Source organism: Sorex araneus, chromosome 11, assembly GCF_027595985.1.
Source record: "Sorex araneus isolate mSorAra2 chromosome 11, mSorAra2.pri, whole genome shotgun sequence".
NCBI lineage: Eukaryota > Metazoa > Chordata > Mammalia > Eulipotyphla > Soricidae > Sorex > Sorex araneus.
This window is the reverse complement of record NC_073312.1, coordinates 29,863,163-29,885,365: the sequence shown is the minus strand read 5'-3', so window position 1 is coordinate 29,885,365 and position 22,203 is coordinate 29,863,163. Positions and strand designations below refer to the sequence as shown.

At 49.7% G+C, this 22,203-nt stretch overlaps 1 protein-coding gene across 1 annotated transcript in view; it reads right to left on the bottom strand.

The window, feature by feature from the left end:
• Window positions 1-22,203, bottom strand: part of PIK3AP1 (phosphoinositide-3-kinase adaptor protein 1) — a 137,128-nt gene that overhangs the window by 5,241 nt on the left and 109,684 nt on the right. Inside the window, exons 12-16 of the mRNA XM_055119021.1 lie at window positions 19,862-20,067; window positions 16,573-16,645; window positions 7,233-7,388; window positions 4,796-4,866; window positions 3,501-3,619 (exon numbers count right to left, since the gene is read on the bottom strand). Of these exons, the coding sequence (XP_054974996.1) occupies window positions 3,501-3,619; window positions 4,796-4,866; window positions 7,233-7,388; window positions 16,573-16,645; window positions 19,862-20,067 (625 nt within the window). The remainder of the gene's footprint in view (window positions 1-3,500; window positions 3,620-4,795; window positions 4,867-7,232; window positions 7,389-16,572; window positions 16,646-19,861; window positions 20,068-22,203) is intronic.

The following is a 22,203-nucleotide window of genomic DNA, read 5'->3' as shown; positions in this document are numbered from 1 at the left end:
GAAAAGTCAAAAAGAATGGTTTTAGGGGCTGGAGCGATAGCACAGTGGGTAGGGGCAATTCCTGAGCCAGGAGTAATTCCTGAATGCAGAACCAGGAGTAATCCCTGTGCATCGCTGGGTATGACCCAAAAAGAAAAAAAAGGAAAAAAGAGAGATAGTAAATGGGTAGAGCAATTGCCTTGAATGAGGTGTACCCAGATTCAATCCCCATGTATGGGGTTCCCTGAGCCCTGACAAGAGTGATTCCTGAGCACTGCTAGGTGTGGCACCGAAAAAAAAAAAAAAGAACGGTTTTAATTTCAACACCCAGCAATTCACAGGGATTCCTCCTGGTTCTGCACTCAGGAATTACTCCTGGTGGTGCTCAGGGAACCATATGGGATGCTGGGAATGGAACCCGGGTCGGCCGCGTGCAAGGCAAACGCCCTACCTGCTGTGCTATTGCTCCAGCCCCCAAAGTTGTTTTTTTTAAAATATAGGTGAACTTCAGGATACAGAAAAATCAATGTTTTAACTGAAAAGCCTATTTTCACAAGTCTGCAACTGATAAGTAAAAAGAGGTGGCTCAACATGGGAGGGATTATAATAGAGGTGTTGTGGAACCTAAGAAAGATCCACAGAAATGTCAGGGAAACCTTGACAGAAGAGGAGGTTCAGAGTCTGATTGGACCAGAAGGTTACCAAGCAAAGATGGGAAGGGCATATAGAAAGACAGACATTCCTGGCAAAGGGAACGGATTGCACAATAAGGATAAAACAGCCTAGCTCAGTGGGACTCCTTCAGGGGCAGGCACGAATGACACTGTGGAGGGGTGGGACTAAGGCTAGCCAGGGCCAGCGTGTGCTAAAATATAGAGTGAAATCTGAAGAATGTCAGACCGGGAAGTGACATCATCAGTTATTTTTGTTCTAGCAAGAGCATGCTGGGTGCAGCGTGGAGGCAAGGAGATAAGCGCGGGCCTACACAGTGAACTTAGGCACTGGCAGATGGCGAGGAGGGGGTGGATCAGGAGGCTGAAAAGGGCGCAGAATGGGCAGGGCCAGGAGAATGGATGTGGGAGCGGGAGGGAGACAGAGACGGAGGCTGGCTCCCCAGGTGTGAGGCTTGGGGAAGGGAAAACAAGTGCCCATATCTCAGGCTGGGGACGGGGAGGAACAGGAGGAATGCTGAATTTAGCTTTATACACACAGTTTGTGACTTGGGACATCTGGGCGAAGAGTCCCAGTACACAGGGGGAAATAGAAGACTGGGGTGAAGGTAGAGATTTAGGGTCCCTGATGGTAATTTGGAGGCAGAAGGCAGAATGAGCAGAAGACCAGGACTGGGAGTGAGCAATGAGCAGGATGGCAACTGGGGGGGGGGGGGGGCGTGGGGAGGAGGGGCTGCTGGTTCTCAAATCAGGGAGTGAAGAGGAGACCCCACCTTCATTCTCTCCTCTCCTGAGTCTTCAGTCTAACTTGACAGAGATTTCCTACGGGAGGTCCGAGCTCGAGCCTTGGCACCACCTGGTCTCCCAAGCACTAACTTTATTATTAATAATCCTTTCAGTATTTAAACTGCCCACAAACCAACTGATTATCTGCAAATCTTTCTTCACACCAAAATTGCAACCACACCTCAAGTTTTGCTGTGTACAGATTTTATTTTTTGCAAACACCGTTTCTTGAGTAAAGGAGTGTTTTTCCTCCTTTTTTTCCCACCTCTTGATCATTTTATCACAACTCACTTCCAGGCTGTTCTAAAGGATTCATCTGTCACCTCTCTTGACACATTTGAATGCGTCCCAGGGCCTGTCCTTCCGTCTCTGGAACTTGTTTTCCTGGTTGTTCTTTTTTTTTCTCCCATTATAAAAATCCCTCAGTGTCTTGTAGCGATAGTGTCAGGCGTGACACTCTTTTTTTTCTTGGTACAATTAGATAACTGCCTCCAAAGCCTTTGACCTTCAGGAACAAAGGTTTTAGAAATTGTATCTCCTTCCATGACAACTAGACCTCCTGGGACAGATGTGATAAAGTGATGGAATGAATGGTTGAATCAGACTACTCAGTTTGGACACACACAGCAAGTCTCAATCCTATCTCAAGCCCTAGCTCCTAGCGTTGCAACGGAGAGAACACTAGACACCTCCACATTAGAAATGCGGAGAGAATAAAATGACATGATGCATTTAACTTGTTTGATATGGACGCATGTAACAACGGCTTGTATTTCCACATTTGCTCTCTTTGTTAATACTCTTCTCTCATCACGAATTAGTTAATAATTTTCTGGTCTGTTTTCAGGCCACAGCCAGCGGTGCTCAGTGGCCACTCCCAGTTAAGTGCTTGGGAGACCAGGTGGGGCCGAACTAGGTGTTGAACTAGGACCTCCGGCAGGCAAAGCATGCACCCCAGCCCACTGAGCATCTCTCTGACCCTTGGCAATAATTTTCAAGGAATAGAACATTTTGCAAATTCAGAGGGCTGGACTTGATGATCATACCAGTTCTTTCTAGGGCTTTCTTTCTGGCAAGATCTTTATCTAGATCAGTATCTAGAAAGATCTGGTTCTTTCTAGATACTTGAGAGTGTGCCCTCTGTCTCCAACAGGGAGAGTTGCCTGCTGGACAGGCGACACTGCTAGAAGGGGGGAGGTCTTGTGTGTGTGCAAGGGGGGCGGTGCGTAAGAATGTTGCCTCGATCACAGGGATGATATCTAAAGAGATGGGCAAGAAATGGGTAGATCTTTAACACACATCAGCTTGTCTGCACAAAAAACAGAAGAGAAGCTTTCTTGCTATCCTTTCTTCACATATTCTATCGATGAATGGCAACTGAATAAAAAGTGTCAAATGCAAAAGAAAACAAAACAAAAATGCAGCTGAAAAACAGCTTCCTCCTTGGAATCATTTACCTCTACATTACATTTGTGACATCAGAGAGTTCCTCTCTAGAGAAGCCCAGCCTTGCAGACCTTCCCTTCTGTATCAACTGACACGCAGAAAGCTTTGGCCACTTTTTCTGTTTCTCCATGAGACCTTGCCCCAAAGGACCCTGAGCTCAACCCTGAGCGGGCAGCAAGAGGGGCTTCCCCACTCCTCCCTCAGTAGGTAGTGGGATAAATGGGACATTTTACAGAAAAAAAAATTTTTTTTGAAGAGACCTGCTAGAGCCTGAATAAGACTCTAAACAACGCTGTGTATCAGAGCCCAGTTAGTAACGAAGCCCCATTGAAGACCCCTCCAAGCCCTCTCTATGGCTGGAACTCCAGTCTCACAACTGTGAGAAAGTGCTCCTGTCCTTTCACAGACCAGGAAACAAGTTCATGCAAGTTGAAGAATTCCTCCACAGATGGCCACACTCACGCTGCCTCTCACCTTCATTTTCACTCCTAACTCCTCCGCTCCTGGTCTCCCCAAACTACCATCCCCATCATAGAGTCAAGGGAATTAGTTATTAGGGGCTCAAAATCTAACCAGACATGAACATCATCCAAAGTCCATGCTTCCCTCCGGGATTACCTCTGGGAGGCCGCTCGTGGAGGCACCCTGGGGGGCCTCTCCAGGGGCACGCTGGGCACTGCATCCACTTGAGGAGGGCCTGGACTTCGGCTTCTGGTAACTTCAGGGATTTCATTATCCTAAGCCAGAAAGGTGAAAAAGAACAGGGGAGATTATTCACATACTGACAAGCGAGGAACACCAGGCTTCAGCCATCCATTTCTACTAACTTATCCATTAACTCCGGAGTTGAGGAGGAGTCAGCCAGAGCAGAGATCATTAACAAGCTGAATTCTCCTTCCTCCTGAGTCAAGGGTGGTATGTGGGGACCACATGCTCTTTTAGTCTAAGGGGATTTCTTTTTTTTTTTTGCAGGGGGAGGGGGCGGTGGTGTTGAGCCACACTTAGAAGTGCTCAGGATTTACTCCCAGCTCTGTGCTCAGGGATCACTCTGGTGATGCTTGGAGGACAATATGCAGTCCCAGGGATTGAACTGGGGTCAACGACATGCAAGGCAAGTGCCTTAACTCCAGTACTACTTCCCCGCCCTCTGAGTGGATTTCTGTGTCTCCTGCCTCCAACTCTATCTTTTTCCCTCCTCTTTCAACTGAAGCAAAATTCACATAATATAAATTGGTCATGGTCTGTTTTTATTTTTGGTTGTTGCTGCAATGGCCAGGGTACACACTCAGGTCCTCAGATCATAAGGATGGTGCTAAAGATTACAAACAGCACGTGGGGCAGAGCCAGGCGGCCAGGTGCTTGCAAGGCAGATGCTTATCACTGAGTGATTCCCTGCCTAAATGACCTGCTGTAATACAGACAGGCCAGAGGCATGTAGAACATTCACTCTGCGTGTGATGTCTCAAATACAGTCATCACCCCAAAGGGAAAAGCTATACCCATAGATCAGTTTCTCCTCCCCTCCCCTCCCAGCTGACCCAGCAAGCATCAATCCCTCCAGTCTCTAGGGCTCTGCCTATTCGGACATTTTCCATAATGGAATCCCATGATCCCATGGCACATAACACATGTCCTCACATGTCTGACTTCTTGCCTTTGGACTTCTTTTTGTTTGTTTTGGGGCCACACCCAGCAATGGTCAGGGGTTACTCCTGGTTCTGCACTCAGGAATCACTCCTGGTAGGCTCAGGGCACCATATGGGGTACCAGGGATGGAACTCAGGTAGGCCACATGCAAGGCAAGTGACTTATCCACTGTACTATCCCTCTGGCCCCATGGACTTCTACTTCTAACAGTGAAATATCCCGCAGGACAAGACAAAGCGGAGGTTCCTCCCCTCCCGTGCACTCACCTCATTGTCCCCCTCCATCCCACTGCTCACACTGAGAAGGCTCCGCGTGCTAGATCTGTTACTCGCACTGCCTGCAGGGGACAAAGTCAGACTGTGGATTCCTCGGGCAAGAAAAAAACACACTTAGCTTACCTTTACCAGTAGAAATAATAATTCATGAGTATGGGATTATTCAAAAGATCCTAACTGATATGATGGCTCTGAAGTGACAGACGTCACTGGATCCCTCATTGGGGGGTAAATTCCCTTACTTTCTTGCAAAGTGACCCATGGCAAGTTGCCTAACCACTCCATTTTCTGATTGAGAAACTCACAGCACTGTCATATGGAATAATCACAGGGTAGCAAGTTTGGCAAAAGGCTTGCAAAATGTAAGCATGGATGTCTGTTATTATCACATTCAAGATAGGAAATGCGCTATCATTAGGCCGACAGAGCTCCATCTCTCTTCTCCCCTCCTTCCCGTCATACTTAGCTACATGGCTTTCATCAGCTAACATGACATCAGCACATATGACACAAGCCAAAGTTTGATAAACACTTGCACATCAGAGCTTGTTCCTCTGGAAAGTTCCATTTCAGGATCTTATGAGGATAATTTTGCTATGGTCAGTGACCATCCCCAGCCATTGTCCATTATTATTAAAGGCATCGGAGAACCTCAGTCTTTAACAACTTGTTTATAGTTAAAAAAAATATTTTTACTGGGAACTTAACTCCAACTCAAAAGTAGGATTTACTGGTAAGTCATCTGAAATAAAAGGACTCAAAGCAAACAAACATAAGTTCAGGTTATTGAGTTAGACCCCAGGGACCCTGAAGAATGAGAAGCCACGAGGACGTCCCAGCCCATCTGGAATGCCAGCTGAATAAAATTGCAGAGTAACCCCAAATGGCCCCACAGAGTGTGGAGAACAGACCACCCCGAATGAGTCTTGGGCAAGTTTTGAGTCAGAATAAATAATGAGTATGTTTCAAGCCATACATTGAGGGCTTGTTCCTAGCAATAGATAGCCGAACCTGTGTCACAGGGCTGGATGGATAGTACAGCGGGTAAGGAGCTGGTCTTGTGTGTGGCCAGCCCAGGTTTGATCCCTGGCACTACATATGGTCCCCACCAGGAGTGATCCCTGTGCACAGAGCCAGGAGAAAGCCCTGAGCATTGCCAGATATAGCCCCCAAAAAACAAAGAAACAATAATAAATACCTCCCAAAAAACTGTCTCATAAGGCCCAGCACAGGTCATAAATGCAGAGTCAAGTGAGCTACTGGGTCTGTTATCGGAAAACACTTTCTAAACAAGTGAGCTTCATCCTGCCCCCTAAACTACCGAGCCAGGCCAGAAATACAGATCATACACTCCACTCTCCGTGCTGCCAGGCCCAGCAATGATGAGGGCCACTATCCACTCTAGCGGGGCATGCGCTGTCTCCCAGGCTCTCTTCCAAGACCCTAGTGAAAGATTCTTAACCTACATCCATAGATGGGAAAAGCAGTGTGTATGTGTGCACAAGCATGCACATATTTTTCTTCTTTTTTTTTCCTGGAAACGTATCCAGAGCATATATCAGATTGTCAGAGGCATTTGCTTGTGAAGCAGAAAAGACCAAAATCCCTGGCTAGGAGGTCTTCCGATTTCACTGTCCACTTTGCAATTCTCTGCCCGGCATTTAAGCAGACACAAGTCCCAAACGTTTGTCAGTGTGTCTCTTCTCCTTTGCTTGCTCTCCTAGCTGAGGTGCTAGGACATGAAAATGTGTGAGAGAGGGAAAGCCTCAGCTTGTGAGTCTGGTGTGCCTCAAGTGGGCCACCAGCACCGCATCAGAGAGGAGATACCTGCCTACACATGAGTTCGGACTGTCAGCTGCAGTCACACTCCTATTCTAGCCGCAAAGCCCAAAGAAAGACACCTCCTACTCAGATCCTCTTCCTGCCTCCAGAGCTGGACTTCTCAAATCTGAGTCCGATGTTCTCTCATGGTGCTGTCTCTGTGCCCTTTCCGTTCTCTGATCCCAACTGAGGAAGCACACAGGCTAGCAGAGGGAGCCTTAGTCCTGCTTCTAGACAGCGTGAGTTCAAATCTCTCTCTAGCTATCCAGCCATCTCCCTCCCCTGGAAGGAGAAGCTTGGATGCCTGTCTCATTGACTTATTCTGAGAATGTAATCAGAGAATCCACAGAGGGAGCTAAAATCAAAACAAGTGCTTAATAAATATTAGCTAGTATTACTGGTAGTTTTTTTTTTTCTAAAAGAGTGAAATAACGACCGTGCTGACTGGGAGTATCTGTGTAAGGAACTTTGGCTCCCTGATAAAGGCATTGCCAGGTACACGGATGCTGCTTTGAACCCTCCAAGCTCTAAATGGGCTCTAATGCCCTTGTACTAGAGGTTTCTGAGGCCCAAGGGGGCGGCTGTGGAGGCCCCGTCAGCTGCTCACTTGCGGTGCTGGAGGTGCTGTCTGTCTTCCAGTCTCCACGTCTCAGCTCCGTCCTGGGGGGCAAGATGCTCTTCCTGGGACCGCTCTCATAGACTCCGTACTCCACTTTCCCGGGCAGGAGCTGGGAGTGCCGGATTGGGACTGTGATCTCCAAGTCTGGAATCAGAAGGAAAACGGGAGAATCACTATGAATTTTGGGGGGTGTTTACCAAACTCTTCTCCGGCTCCCTGTCCACCTGCCCCTCACACCAGGATGGTGCCTGCACGGGAGGAGGCAGGAGGGAAGGAGAGGAAGGAGAAGAGAGAAAGAGATCCCTGACTCAATCCATCCCTGAACACCACAGACTCTCTCTGGGACAAAAGAGAAGGAACCGAGGAGGAGGAGCATGTGCAGGGCAGGAAATCAGCGCCCTCGCTTTACGCCCCAACACTGGGGTCAGTTAGCCTCTATGAATGACCTCCTGTTTCTGAGCAGGAGGGTATGCATCTATTTTTGATTTGGAGGACACACCTAGTAGTGCTCTCCTGGGGCCACTCCTGGCTCTGTCCTTGGGGGTCACTCCTGGTGGGGCTTGGGAGCATGAGGTACCAGGGATGGAACCTGGGCCTCCCACGGCAGAACACAGGTGTGGCCCCTTGAACTCCCCCTCAAGCGCAGCAGGGGGATGGTGGTGGCAGTAATAGGTTATGCCACGTGCCCGTCAGACTTCTCAGAGCTTTCTTATCTCGACACTTTGCATCCTCCCAACGCCCCGGAAACAAATACTATTATCATCCCTCCCCACAGGAACTGAGACGCAGAACATCGAGAGAGCCTGCCTTGGTGTCAGAGCGGGGGAGTGGGACAGCTGGGATATGATCCGGGTGCCAAAGTCCAAGCTCCTGGGCATCGCGCACCTTGTCTCTCAGTCCCTTCCTGCATTATAGGCGATGTGCAGCGAGCACGGACAGAGAGAGGCCCTTAGGCCAGTGGAAAGCTGGGGTGACTTGTATGGCTGGTCAGTGATTCCTTCACCCTGATAAGATTTTTGTTTGTTTGTTTGTTTGTTTGTTTGACTTGATTCCCTGCCTCCCCTGTCTTTTAATGGTGGGGTCGGGAACGAAACCCAGGGTTTCACAGATGCAAGGAAAGTGCTCCACCAGTGAGCCATATCCGGCCCTTAACCTGTTCTCATGACCTTTCTAGCCTTTGCCCAGCGGCTGCTGGTTCTTCCTCTCTAGATTTCCACCCCTGGGCTCTATGAGCGGGAATCAACTCCTGCTGATAAGCTGAATCAAACACCTGTGGGTGTGCGCACAGACTTCCAGCCCCAGGAAGAGTTGTGCCGGGTTCCCGTCCGTGCCCACACACTCCCTCTGCCAAGGTCCGGGCACGCCTCTGGGGAGAGGGCAGGCTCCGGCTGCACCCTTGGGACACGTGCTCTTATCTGCGTGCTCCCACTTCCTCCTCTGGCCCTCGTCTTCTCTGTGACAGGTGCAGCAGGAAGTTCAGGGAGTCCAGGGGCTGGGGCTGCCCCACTGGCCAGAGATTTGCTGCAAAGAGCAAACTGATCATAAACTGAACCAAGCACAGAGCAGTGGCGGCGGGCCTGGTAGGCCACATACACAGGAAACTTTCTGCACAGAGAAACCTTTCCACTCTGTGATTTTTCTTGTTGTTGCTGTTTTCTGTTTGGGGCCACACCCAGCAGTGCCCAGGGGCTCAGCAGCAACAGTTTCTATCCCGACAAGGACATGAAAATTTAAAATTATTTCACAACGAAGAGTTAAATTTTATGAGATGTGGGGTTGATTTCTATCTCTCTTGTTCTTTTGAAACAATATACATATCTATTTAATTCTAGTCATGGTCACACAGCACAAGAGTGTTTGTTTATGCTTTTGAGGTACTTAGTTTCTGCCCCTCCACCACCACCAGTTATGGGGCCAGAATGACAGTGCAGCCCATAGGGTGCTTGCATTGCATGCAGATGACCCAACATTCCCTATGGTTCTCCGAGTACCACCACCACGAGGAATTCCTGATTGCAGAGCCAGGAGTAAACCCTAAGCACTGCCCCCTACCCAATCCCCTGCAAATGCCCAGTACCTTCTACCACTGTCCTAGTGTCCTACCTGAAGACAGTTCCTCTTCCCCTCCTGTCTCCCACGTGTTAACTTCAGCTTTGTTGTCTAAGCCCAAGGCGTTATTTGAGACCATCTACCACTCCGCTGTGCTTCTCTCTATACCACATGTGCCTCAGACTTCCCAGGATTTGTCCTTCTCCACTCCCTTATTTCACTTAACAATGTGATCCCCTCTAGTCCATCCAACTTAGAGCAGAAGGCAAGAGTTCATCATTCCTTAGAGCTGAGCAGAACGCCATTGTGTAGATATACCGCCACGTCTATATCCATTCCTTTTTTTATGGGAACTTGGACTGTCTCCCAGTCTGACTATTGCAAATAGTTCTGCACCGAGAATTTAAAAGGGCAGGTTGTTGGGTGAGCATGCACAAGCTCTCCTCCTCCTAGGGATTCAGTTCTGACGGTCGAATGAATGCTTCCCAGAACTCCAAGCCCACAAGGATCTTTTCCTCGGGCTCCCTGGTAACCAGGGGAGAGAGAGAGAGGTGCAGGGGGAGCTGCCCCTGGGTGCGGCTCTCTTGTCTGTGAGCACGGTCAACTGTTACACTTTTATTTTCCCTTAGCTTTCCCTTGACTTTTTAATAGCAGTCATTTAAAGGGAGGTTCCTATCTGCTTAATTCATGACCATGAAGCATTTTTTCACCCTGAACCAGTTCCAAGAAGAAGAAAAAGAAAATGACAGGGAGGGAAAAAGACCAGAAAGCCCAAAGTTCAAAAATTTCAAGTTGAGCCCATTAGAATATCTAGACAATCCTGATATTCTTTGAATGAAGGAACAGTGCCAGGAGTAACAATCTCCCACGGTGTCCTCATAGCACTTTTCCCAAAGTGAGTTCACTTGAGTTCCTGTTGTGACACTTCCTTCTTCAAGTGTCACTACTTTTCCATCAAGCAGATACACCAGCCATTACTACAGAGAAGGAAACTGAGGCACAGAGTGGCTAAAGCAATAGTCCTGGGCCACAAAGCAGGTCTCCTGGGAGCCCTGCTGGTGCTGTCCCGGATAAGGCCACGGACACATCCCAGCCAAAACCATCTTCTCCGTGGAGCGGGGACACCTGCAAGCCGTTGTCTTGCCACCCTCCGGCTCCCACACTATCCTAGCTCTGCACCCTCCGGTAAGAGCAAAACAGTGTGATTAGGAATCTTATTTTTAAATAAGTTATATTGTGCCTGCTAAGGGGGAAAGCTTGGAGGGTGGGTGAGAAACTTGGGATGAGGGGGGAGATGATAAAGATCACAGTGGTGGTTGGGACACTGAATGCCTGAAACAACTGTGGCTAGAATACATGCATGGCAGGTGTGCCCCTGACCCGGGTTTGATCCCTGGTACTGCACAGTCCCCAAGCATTGCCGGTGCAGCTGTGGAGGCTGAGTACTGCAAGATGCCCAGGTGAGCCCCAGGACTGCAGGGTCCAAGCAGCCGGTACCCTCATGCCTGTGCATTAAACTCCCGGCCCAACAGGTTGAAAATCACATGTGGGGCCCCCGGGTCTTCTAGGCACCACTTGGAGGTCCCTCCTCCCCAGGGAATTAAAAAGAAAAAAGAATCTTAGTTTTAAAATTCTTCTTGGTGTTCTAACCCAAACGAAGGAACATTTATCAGCGCTCTTCTTTTCTAAAGCAAACGAGGTTTTCAATGAATAGAGTCAGTCTTTGTGTGCGAGTGGGCTCTGGCCCCATCAGCAAAGGCGCCTCTTACCCACCCTCATTTCCCCGGGAGTCACTGTGACCCAGAGCTGATGGTTCTCAAGTGGGTTTGTTTGGGGGAAGCAGAACCCTTCCCTCTAGAAAAAACAGAAGCTCAATGGAAAAATGTGTTTTTTGTTTGTTTGTTTGTTTGTTTTTGCTTTTTGAGTCACTCCTGGCGATGCACAGGGGTTACTCCTGGCTCTGCACTCAGGAATCACTCCTGGTGGTGCTCAGGGGACCATATGAGATGCTGGGAATCGAACCCAGGTCGGCAGCGTGCAAGGCAAACGTCCTACCTGCTGTGCCATCGCTCCAGCCCCAAAATGTGTTTTTTTTTTTTTAAAAAAAACCTTTGTCAAAGAAACTGCCATAGTCAAAGCAGGGCAAGTAGCCCTCAGCCTGTCCAGCCCTCCTGCTCCCTGAACTACCCCCCACCAGCTCACCAGAGTGCGCAGAGCAGTGCCAGGGCACTTCAGAGTGAGAGCAGTCACAACTTGGGAGGTCTCTCAACCCATAATCTAGTTTAGGGCGTTAATGACTAGGCCCAACTGACACCGCCATTAAGTGCTGCCATTGCTCTGGCGGATGCTCTGCCCTCCTGGGCCTCGCCAGGTGATTGAGCTCAAATGCCCACTGCCCAGAAGCAGGAACTTCAGCCCAAGACTAGTGCAAGAAGTGGGTGGATAAGGAGCCTAGCTCTGATCCTCGGGAACCAGGGTACAGGGCTAAGCACCTGTCCCTTCTTCTCTTTCTCACCCCCCAAGTGCTCATCTCCCATCTCAGCGACTTGCCTCAAATCTCTGTCAGGGTGGGGCCGGAGCGATAGCACAGCGGGTAGGGCTTGCATGCGGCCAACCCGGGTTCGATCCCTGGCATCCCATATGGTCCCCCAAGCACCACCAGGAGCAATTCCTGAGTGCAAAGCCAGGAGTAATCCCTGAGCATGGCTGGGTGTGACCCCAAAAAACAAACAAACAAAAAATCTCGGTCACGGAAAAAATAATTTCTAGAAAGGGAGAGTGGTCACAGCTGCATCATTCTGTGAAGGAACTTAATGCCACAGAATTGTACCCCTAGGTGCGATCGCAAATTGGACTATATGTAGCAAACTGTAATTGTAGATGACTATATACAGCACAATTTACTATTTTACCACAATAAAAAGCAAAAACCAAGGGAGACTCAGAGTGGATGGAGAGAAAGTCTCTGTGGAGACCGTCTGTCATCCTCAAGCTATTACTGTTCCATGTCAAAGGATATGTAACTTAAACTTTTCATACTCATGACATTCATAAAAGCCCCTCATGTTAAAAAGACTCAGCTTCTTGAGAGGCTCCAAGTTCTAGGTCAGCTGGTTGGGCTTCCTGAGGCGGAGGCTAGACCATATCAGGCTTCTTTGGAAAATTCTACGATGGACGGCTGAGGTGTAGACCCCGGCCATAGGGGGCACCACATCACTTGCTTGAAGTCTGATTAGCCTTGGGTCAATGGTGGTTTTTATTATTATTTTTTGTTTTTTAAGAGGGACACCACACACTGCAGTGCTGAGGGGCCTCACAGCGCTGGAGACGGAACCCACAAGCCCCACGTGTGCTCCAGGCTGTGAGCCCACGATGAACAGTGCATTATGTTGATTAAAAACCTAAGGTGCCGGGCCGGAGCTTCCCTGGGCTGGCAGCAGTGATGACTGGCGGCTCTCACAGCAAGGGCCTGTGTGGGCCTGCACCAGGCCCCGTCACACCTTAACTCACTCGCTCCTCGGCCACCCTGATGAGGTGACTGCTTTTACTTCTGCCATTTTGCTGCTTAACCCTGAGGTTTCCAATCTGAGGAGCATCGTGCCCCTGGCGGCAGCTAGGAAAGGACAAGCGCTGGACAGGAAGCTGTGTCCCGTCTGCTGTGTCCACTGCCCCAGGCCTGTGTCCTTCCCTTACTCGGCACACAGGTCGTTGGGCTTCAGTAGCCTCTGCGGCCCCCTGGGGTGCCTGGTGGGTGGTGCTGATCAGTGATGATATTAAGGAGCTTTAGTTCTCAGCGCCTGTGACTGACCATGACCCCTCTGGCCTCTGAGCACTGCACGTACCACCAAATTGCAGGTTTCTTGATGCTGCCTGTATTTAGAAATGTCTCGTTCAATCAAGGCAAAGGCTTTTGTCTTGGGTTCTGTGCTCTGGTGTTTTTTTTTTGTTTTTTAAAGCACCTCACCTCAGCCCTTTTCCCACCCCAAGCCCTCCTGTCTGCCCCTGTGCTGACGGTGCAAATCTGGAACCAAATTTTTTGCTTCCCTCTCACCCAGGAAGGCAAACAAGTGGGAGCTTGAGCAGCATACACTTAAATAGCAGAATACACTTAAACAGCATGCACTTAAGATCCAGACACCCAGGAAGTCTCAGGAAGACCTCGCCGACTTTCTTCTACATTACAGAGAACCTCCTTACTCCTCTCCCCGCCACACGGTCAAAATCATTCCCATTTACTCAGAATGGACTCTAACAAATAAAGGACTAACTCATGAGATACCCAGGAGCACAGATCATGCTTAAGGGCTGTAGTCTCTGGTAGGATTCCTGGTGCTCAAGGAGTATTTTGGGGAAGAATGAATGGGGTCATCAAATAGTTCACTGATCTCCTCCACTAGTGATAGTTGCAGAAGTAGGGGCTCCTTAGAGAAGTGCATGTGGGTGAGGGTGGACCAGAACAATGAAAACATGAGCTGATTCCATCTTTGGTTTGCAGAAGAGGGTAAGAGGAGGCTAGGAGAGAGTTGTGGTGGAGAGAATGCAGAAAAGGGCTCTCTGAAGATGGAACTTGAGGAGAGAAAAAGAGCAAAGGGGCTGGGGGTGTGGCTCAGCAGTACAGTGCATGCTCTGCATGTGTCAGACCCTGGGTTTGATCCCTAGAACACACACACACACACACACACACACACACACACACACACAGAGGAGCCAGTCTGTAAGTTGTGGGAAAAGTAAAGTGAGATCAAATGGCAAAGGCCCCAGGAAGGGCTGCTTTTGGCAGTTAAAAGGAGTCAGTGGCACCTGGAGCACTGTGGGGATGAATTAGGGAGTCAGATGATACAGGGCTTGGCAGCACAGTAGAGAATGTGCTTTAGCAATGGGATACTATGCAGCTATTAGGAGAGATGAAGTCATGAAATTTGCTTATAAATGGATAGACATGGAGAGTATCATGCTAAGTGAAATGAGTCAGAAAGAGAGGGACACACATAGAAGGACTGCACTCATTTGTGGTGTATAGAATAACACCACATGAGGCTGACACCCAAGGACAGCAGATACAAAGGCCAGGGGGATTGCCCCATAGCTAGAAGCCTGCTTTATGAGCAGAGGGGAGAAGGCAGATGGAATAGAGAAGGGATCACTAAGAAAAGGATGGCTGGAGGGATCAGTCAGGATGAGAGATGTGTGCCGAAAGTAGATAATGGACCAAACATGATGACCTCTCAGTGTCTGTGTTGCAAGCCATAATGCCCAAAAGTAGGGAGAGAGTATGGGGACTATTGTCTGCCATGGAGGCAGGGGGAGGGTGGGAAAGGGGGGGTATTCTGGGGATATTGGTGGTGGGGAATGTGCACTGGTGGAGGGATGGGTGTTTGATCACTGTGTGATTGTAACCCAAACATGAAAGCTTGTAACTATCTCATGGTGATTCAATAAAATAAAATAAAATAATTTAAAATAAATAAATAAATAAATAAATAATTTGAAGTTTTTTTAAAAAAGAGAATGTGCTTTAGTGTGGACAGCCTTTGGAAGGACTGGACCAAGGGAAGGGCATCATGTAATTTTTCAAAGAGGAGCACCCCCCTAGCAGTGTTGGGCTGTAGAGGGCTGCTTAGGGGCTATTTCCGGTGGTGATGAAGCCTGAAGTTTAGGGCTTGGGCCTGGCATGCTCAGAGCCCAGTGGTACAGGGTGGCAAGGGGGCATGTGGTGCTGGGGATCCAATCCAGGGCCTCACATATCCTAGGCACGTGCTGTATCACTTCCGCTGCCATCAACATCTGCTTGTTCTGGTTTAAAAGTCACTGGGGGACCCCAGGGAGAGCTCAGAGGCTGAGAGGCCCAGATTTGACCCCCCACATTGCATGGTTTCCTGAACACCGAGCCGGGAGTAGCCCCATGAACCACTGGGTGTGGCTTCCCCCGACTAAGGTCATTGGCTGCTCTGTAGAGGATGAACTGTAGTGGGGTCAGAGTGAACACAGACAGACAAACATAGACTCTGGCCTTGATGCAGGAGGAGATGATGGGTTGATAAGAGCTATAGCAAAGTGTCGTCAGAAGCTAGATCTCAAGTGCCTTTGGAGGCAGTACCTGGTATTTTGCTGATGGCATGTGTGAAGAGTGAAGTTTGAGCAATCAGAGGCAGCAAGTAGCAGATGGGGCCAGGCAGGCCAGGATAGAAAAGGCTGTCAGGGGGCCGGAGTGATAGCACAGCGGGTAGGACGTTTGCCTTGCACGCGGCCAACCCGGGTTCGATCCCCGGCATCCCATATGGTCCCCCAAGCACCACCAGGAGTAATTGTGAAAAGCCAGGAGTAACCCCTGTGCATCGCTGGGTGTGACCCAAAAAGCAAAAAAAAAAAAAAAAAAAGAAAAGGCTGTCAGGGCTGGGTTCTGTGGCTAGCGGTTCTCATTTAGGGGAGAAACAAACAGCACAAAGAAGGGACAGGGAGATGTCCAGCCCAAAAATCGGGATGTGAGCAAGCTTGCAGGCAGTCACACCATGACAGGCAGCTGGAGACGGACGCTGGAAGTTATGCACTAATTCAGCTCTGTATGTAACAGGGCTCCTCTTGAGACCCAGATTCTCTGGAAGCCTTTTCTGGACAGCCTCCCACTCAGTATAAGGCAGATTAAAGAAAAACATCTCACCATGCCAGGACTCTTGGTGGGAAAATGCAGAACTGGCAAATGTTGATGGTTTCCCAAAGGTGGAGAGCCAATATAGGGGGGCTCATGAGGGCATCTGGAAACTAAGGGGAGCAGAGGGGCTTGGTCTTTAGCTTGCACAACTGGAAGTCCTGGCTCTGCTATGGACCCCTAATGCACCCGAGAGAAACCCCACACACCATCCTGAGCTTCTGATGCAGTGTGAGGGTGGCCATCCACTGCGCAGTTTGCCTGAATCAGAAATAGACACTATATGAACAACCATGTCCTGCAGAATCCTTGCCAGGGGGAGAGTCAGGTGCCAGGAATAACCACATCACCATCCTCTTTGAGCAGGAGGATGGAGGGATGCAGAGTTCGGTGTAGTCTTCCAGTCATTTGTTGATATGTCTCACATAAGGCCAGGTCCCAGGTAGCGCCTAAACCCAGAAGACTGACCCAGAGAGCCTCACTTGTGAGTGAAGACCCAGATCTCTCATCACAGTTATCATGCTGAGCAAGCAGCCTGCCCACTCGGGTCCACCAGATAGGGAAAGTGAGAATCGCAAATCACCACAAAAAAAAAAATCACCTACAAGAGGGAAATCCCAGGGGGCCACATACCTGCCTGCTTTCCTGATTTTTGCTTCTCTCTTTGTCTTCGGGTGATACTATCTCTTAGCCGCTTAAGATTTTCCTGAGGGAGAAAAATTAGTTTATTTTAAAATATACACCAGATTTAGCATCCTTCTGATTTCATACTGCTTGCAAGCTACGTCACAAAGCAATCAGCACGGCCTCCATCACGCAGGGCCAGGGAGGTGGCTCAGAGGGCTGGAGTGCGTGCTCTGCACTGGGTGACAGCTCTGCGTTTGATCACCAGCACGGCACAATCATCAACACCTATCTGCCACCCCCGCCCCCGATGGCCCCCAACAAAAGTGATCTGTGAGCACCGAACTTGGAATAGCCCTTGAGCAATGCCTACCAAACCTCTAATATGCAAATGAGGCTGCATGTATTTGCAATCAGCCTGGAGAATTCCAAGTCTCAGAGACACATTGTGGCAGAAGAGAAGGTGTCTTGGCCACAACAAAGTGTCTCTCCTCCTGTCTGGTTCCCCAGCTCCAGGGTAGCCCGATGACCCCCTGCTTCCCTCCTCATCTGTACTGGAGTCACACAATGGTACTGTGGACAGGATCCCCCCACCCTTCCCCTGGCCTCGAGGAACACAGGTTCCTCTGGGAGTCTGAGTCTGCCCCAGGTGTGGGTCCAGGCCCACCTGCTCCCTAAAGCTTCCCCCACACCCATCCAGGGTTTAGTGGCTGCCCCTGCTATCCAGCACTGGACTAGGCTGGCTTGCCCTGTACATGTGTGCATGCATGTGCATGCGTGTACATGTATGCAATCTCCTCAGAGATACTGTGGGCACTTGAATGAGACCAGGTCATGCATCTCTCTGAAACCCCTGGTCTGGTGTTTTGTAGGCACTCTGGAAATGCTGAATACACCTCTAAGGATGGGAATTTGTTGCTACTTTAGTCAAAAAATATCTACTTAGAAGTTATATGTTATCTGAGGGCTGGAGTGATAGCACGATATGGCATTATTCGCCTTGCACGCAGCCGACCTGGGTTCGATTCCTCCGCCCCTCTCGGAGAGCCCGGCAAGTTACTGAGAGTATCTCACCCACACAGCAGAACCTGGCAAGCTACCTGTGGCGTATTCAACATGCCAAAAACAGTAACAAACAAGTCTCACAATGGAGATGTTACTGGTGTCCGCTCGAGCAAACCGATGAGCAACGGGATGACAGTGATGGTGACAGTGATATTATCTGAACTTGCCAAACACTCCAGAGATCAATATCCAGAACATGTGGCCGGAACAGTTGAGTGTGGCGGAAGCATGGAGGCACGGGGAAACATGTCAGGTCACACGGACTGGAAAAGGTAAGCAGGGTGGAGCAGGAGACGAGGCAAGGAGGGGCGGGGAAGACAGTCCGCACTGAGAAGCGATATGGTGGGGATAGGGAGGGGATGTAGAGAAAGAAGAGTGAACGGACAAGAGCAGGAACACTGGCTGGACCTGAGGGTCTCAGGGGGAAGAGCCCAAGACATTGCAGGGTTGGGACCTGGACGCATGCCAGATAGCGGTGCAGGAGCAGAAACATGAAATAGGAAATGAGAGCAGCCTTTGGAGCAGCATGCTGTGGGACGGTCACAGGTGTGGGGCACCGCAGGGCACCTCACTGGCAAGGTGGAAATGGACAGAGATTGCAGTCACCTGCAGAGAGAAGAAACTGCTGGAAGTGCAGGAGGCAGGAGAGGACAGGGACGCAGGGACTGGTGCTGGGGTGTTTCCTGAGCAGTCTTCACCCCTGACAGTCCCTGGGGGTGGGGGGGATGCCCAGGAAGTACCAGGCAGCGACCAGAGCAGAGGAGCGTCTGCTCCCTTGGGCTGGGATTCTGTGCCATGTGAAACAGAAACCCCAAGGCTCTGTTATGTCCTGAGGTACAGATCTTTCCAGACAGCTAACATGGCCTGTGCCAGGCATGCTAAGGGGCACGTGGCTGATGCCACCCAGTCTGCTCCTTTCATAGTTCAGATACCGGAACTCAGAGGCACCGGGTCATTCCGCCCCCAGCGGCAGAACAAGGGTGTAACTCAGGCTGCCTGGCCGCTCCTAATCGCAGTGCCACGTGGACATGCAACTTGGCAGGCAAGGAGACGAAAAAGAAACTCGTTTGGCCAAAGATCAGTCAGTTCCAAGCAGGACCACGGGTTTCCCCCAGCTCTCCTGGTGCCTGCAGTATGCCCTCTGCACCCACAGACAAAGACAAAGGGAGGGAGGCAGGCTGGCAGTGGGTGGCCATGCTTTAGGGAGCATTCAGAGGGCAATGCTGGCACAGAGGGAGCACAGCCTCCCGAGGAGGAAGGACTCCCCTGAACTCTGCCTCCTCCCATCTCAGAGCCTCAGTGCTCTACAGAAGGGGAGTGACCAGGCGCTCTGCAGGTGTGCCAGGAGGAAGGAGAGAGGTGAGGCCAGTCAAACACAGCTGCTTGAGAGCTCATTTCTCTGCATCTGCCCCACGCCGGGAGAGTTGGCTTGGCTCAATGATCAATGGGTGCCTCTCCCCTGGCCCCAGCAGCTGGGCATGTCATGCCTTGAGCACAGAGGTCAGGCCCACAGTGGGGGAGCACTATGGGCAGGTGGGGAGAAAGTGCAGCTGCTCTGGTCCTGACTCCAGCCTGGGATGGGTCTCTTCACTCTCTCACTTCACAGGAAGGAGTCTGAGGAGGCACGTGCTTCCTACAGCCAGGTTACAGTTCCTCCGGTGGCTTTACATTGCACCCGGAGTGCGTGCACAGAGTCATATATTCTCCTGTAAGTAGTGAGGTTCTCCTCCGACGCCCCAGTTCTCCCCGAGTGGTGAGGACAAGGAGAGGTATAGGCAGGCCCTATCCAGTTCCTTGACACACTTAAGTATTTTTCTTGGAGCAATCCAGGTTTTCTCTGTGTTCTATTGTATGTAAGTTGGGTGGGACTGCTGGCACCGGGAGAAAGAAAAGATCAACAAGAATAAAGAAAGAAAGATCAACAAGAATAAAGAAAGATCAACAAGAATAAAACACTGGACAGCAAACGTATGGGGCAAATACGCAGAGTGAAGCAGGAGCCACAGAATTAGGGTTTATGGTTGAGTCTTCGTTCCTAATCACTAGTGTCAGGACAACCAGAAACACCTTCCAGCTATCGAACAGGGATCTGGAGACTACGGACTACAGGTGACTAAGACACACGCTCTGACTCACAGTGACACCCAAACGCTGCCAGGCCCAATCACAGGGGCTCAGCTGAGGCCAGGCCCCTCCTTTCACCACTGCCAGGTGGCAACCCGGACATGGTTACCTGCTGGAAGCGAAAGGACTCCGACCGCTTCTTCTGGTTGAGCTGCCACTCCTTGAAGTGGAGCACAGCCTCATCCACATTCACGATGCCCAACTTCACCTGCTCCTGCAGGGTAATAAGCTGCCGCTGGCCCGGCGTTTTCATCCCAGCAAAAGGGTCGTATATGCTTGACTGGGGCCTGTCTCTCCAGGGTCTGACGGGAGGCTCTGCAAAGGATGGCAAACTCAGCTGGACAGCTCCCCCCACTGGAGAGAGCTGACCGGAAGAGGGGACCAGAAAGCCTGGTCATGGCTCAAGAGGACATGTCCCAAAGAATAGTCGCATGTAGAATGTGAAGGGGGCAAGATGACATGGAATCTGGGGAAAGGGAAGCACGAAGAGGGGGGAAATTAGAAGCAGAAGAGAAAAATGAGAGGCAGGACCTCTGAGTGACCCATTCCAGAAGCTGGGCAAAGATGAATAGTTCATACATCACAAAGGTACAACAAGAACCAGCGAGCAAGTCTGACCAGGTTGCGTGAGCAGGAACAAATCACGGAAACAATTGGTTAAGTGTCTATATGAACGTAAAGCAAACTGCATTCACTGATTGTACCAATGACGGTATATGTTAGCACCCTTTGTGTGTGGTCCTCCTGGAAGCGTGGAGCTTGTAAACTGGCTACGGAAGCTCTTGTGAAATGCGTTAGTGTCTCAGCCCTTATTTATTTGTTATTTTTTATTTTAAAAATTTTTTAAAATGTGTCACCATGAGATACACAGTTATAAAGTTATTCATAATTGGGTTTCAATCATACAATGTTCCAACACCAGTGTACATTTCCCACCACCAATGTCCCCAGTTTCCCACCCAGCCTGCCTCTATGGTAGACACTTTTCTTCTCTCTCTCTCTCTCTCTCTCTCTCTCTCTCTCTCTCTCAGCATTACGGTTTGCAATACAAGTACTGAACAGTTATCATGTATATCTTTTTACAAATTCTTGTCCATAGTGATCATTTCCAACTATCATTGTCATGGGCTGGAGTGATAACACAGCGGGTAGGGCATTTGCCTTGTATGCTGCCGACCCGGGTTCGATTCCTCCACCCCTCTTGGAGATCCCGGCAAGCTATCGAGAGTATCTCGACCATATGGCAGAGCCTGGCAAGCTACCCGTGGCATATTCGATATGCAAAAAGCAGTAACAACAAGTGTCACAATGGAGACATTACTGGTGCCCGCTTGAGCAAATTGATGAGCAATGGGATGACAGTGACAGTGACCATTGCCATAGTGAACTCTTCTCAGTCTTAATTATTTTCTCACACCCCCTTGATCCTGCCACTTGTGGCAAGCTTGGAACCACAACTAGTCCTCCTGGCCCTCATTTCTACGGTTCTTGGTCTCCTATTCATTTCTGCCATCCATAGTCTCATACTATGTGTTTTTTTTTCATTCCATAGATGAGTCCAATCATTCTATGTCTGTTCCTCTCCCTCTGGCTCATTTCACTCAGCAAGATATTCTCCGTGGCCATCCATTTATAAGCAAGTTTCGTGACTTCTTTTTTCCATGGTGGCTGCATAGTATTCCATCGTGTAGATGTATGATAGTTTCATTATCTAGTCATCTGTTGTTGGGCTCTCGGGTTGTCTCCAGATTTGGGCTGTTGTGAATAGTGCTCAGCTCTTTTTAGGTGATAGCCAGCCTGAGTGCTCGTGTGTAAATAAACTGACTCTCCTTCTTACTTCTCCAAGTGCCTGTCTGTTTCTTGGTCCAATTTTTCTAACAAGTACAGTGTCAGTTCTAAGCCTGTTACTCGAAAGCAGACAAGGCCTTGGGTTTAGGGAGGTTTGGTGAAATCCTTGGGGAATCAAGACAGGATCCTGCCCAAGGCTAAATTACTGAGCCCCTTTCAACCACCATTTCCAAACAGAAAGGCTGTTGACATTCTGAAGTGGCTAGTTCCTTCTGGGGATGGGGGCAGGATACCTCACAGGGCAGGATGTTCAGCCTCCTCCTTGGCCTCTACCCACTATAGACCATGGCATTGCCTTCCCCAAGAGAGAACAATCAAAAGTGTCCCAGGCATGGCTAAATGCCCTCCCTCACAGGCAGGGGATGGGGGAAGAGAAAAATCATGCTCAGCTGAGAATGATTGCTTTAGACTAAAATCACCACCACCCCCAAAGAGGAAATGCAATGTAGGAGGTCCTGAGTTTAATCCCCAGCACAAAAATAAAACAAACTCCAGAAAAGAATAGCAGCAAAAGCCGAGCCAGGATACTTCTCCCAGTACCCGCTCCCTCCCCCCACCCCCCCATCAGGCCCACCTGGTAATAGCAGGGGGTGCAAAGACTGT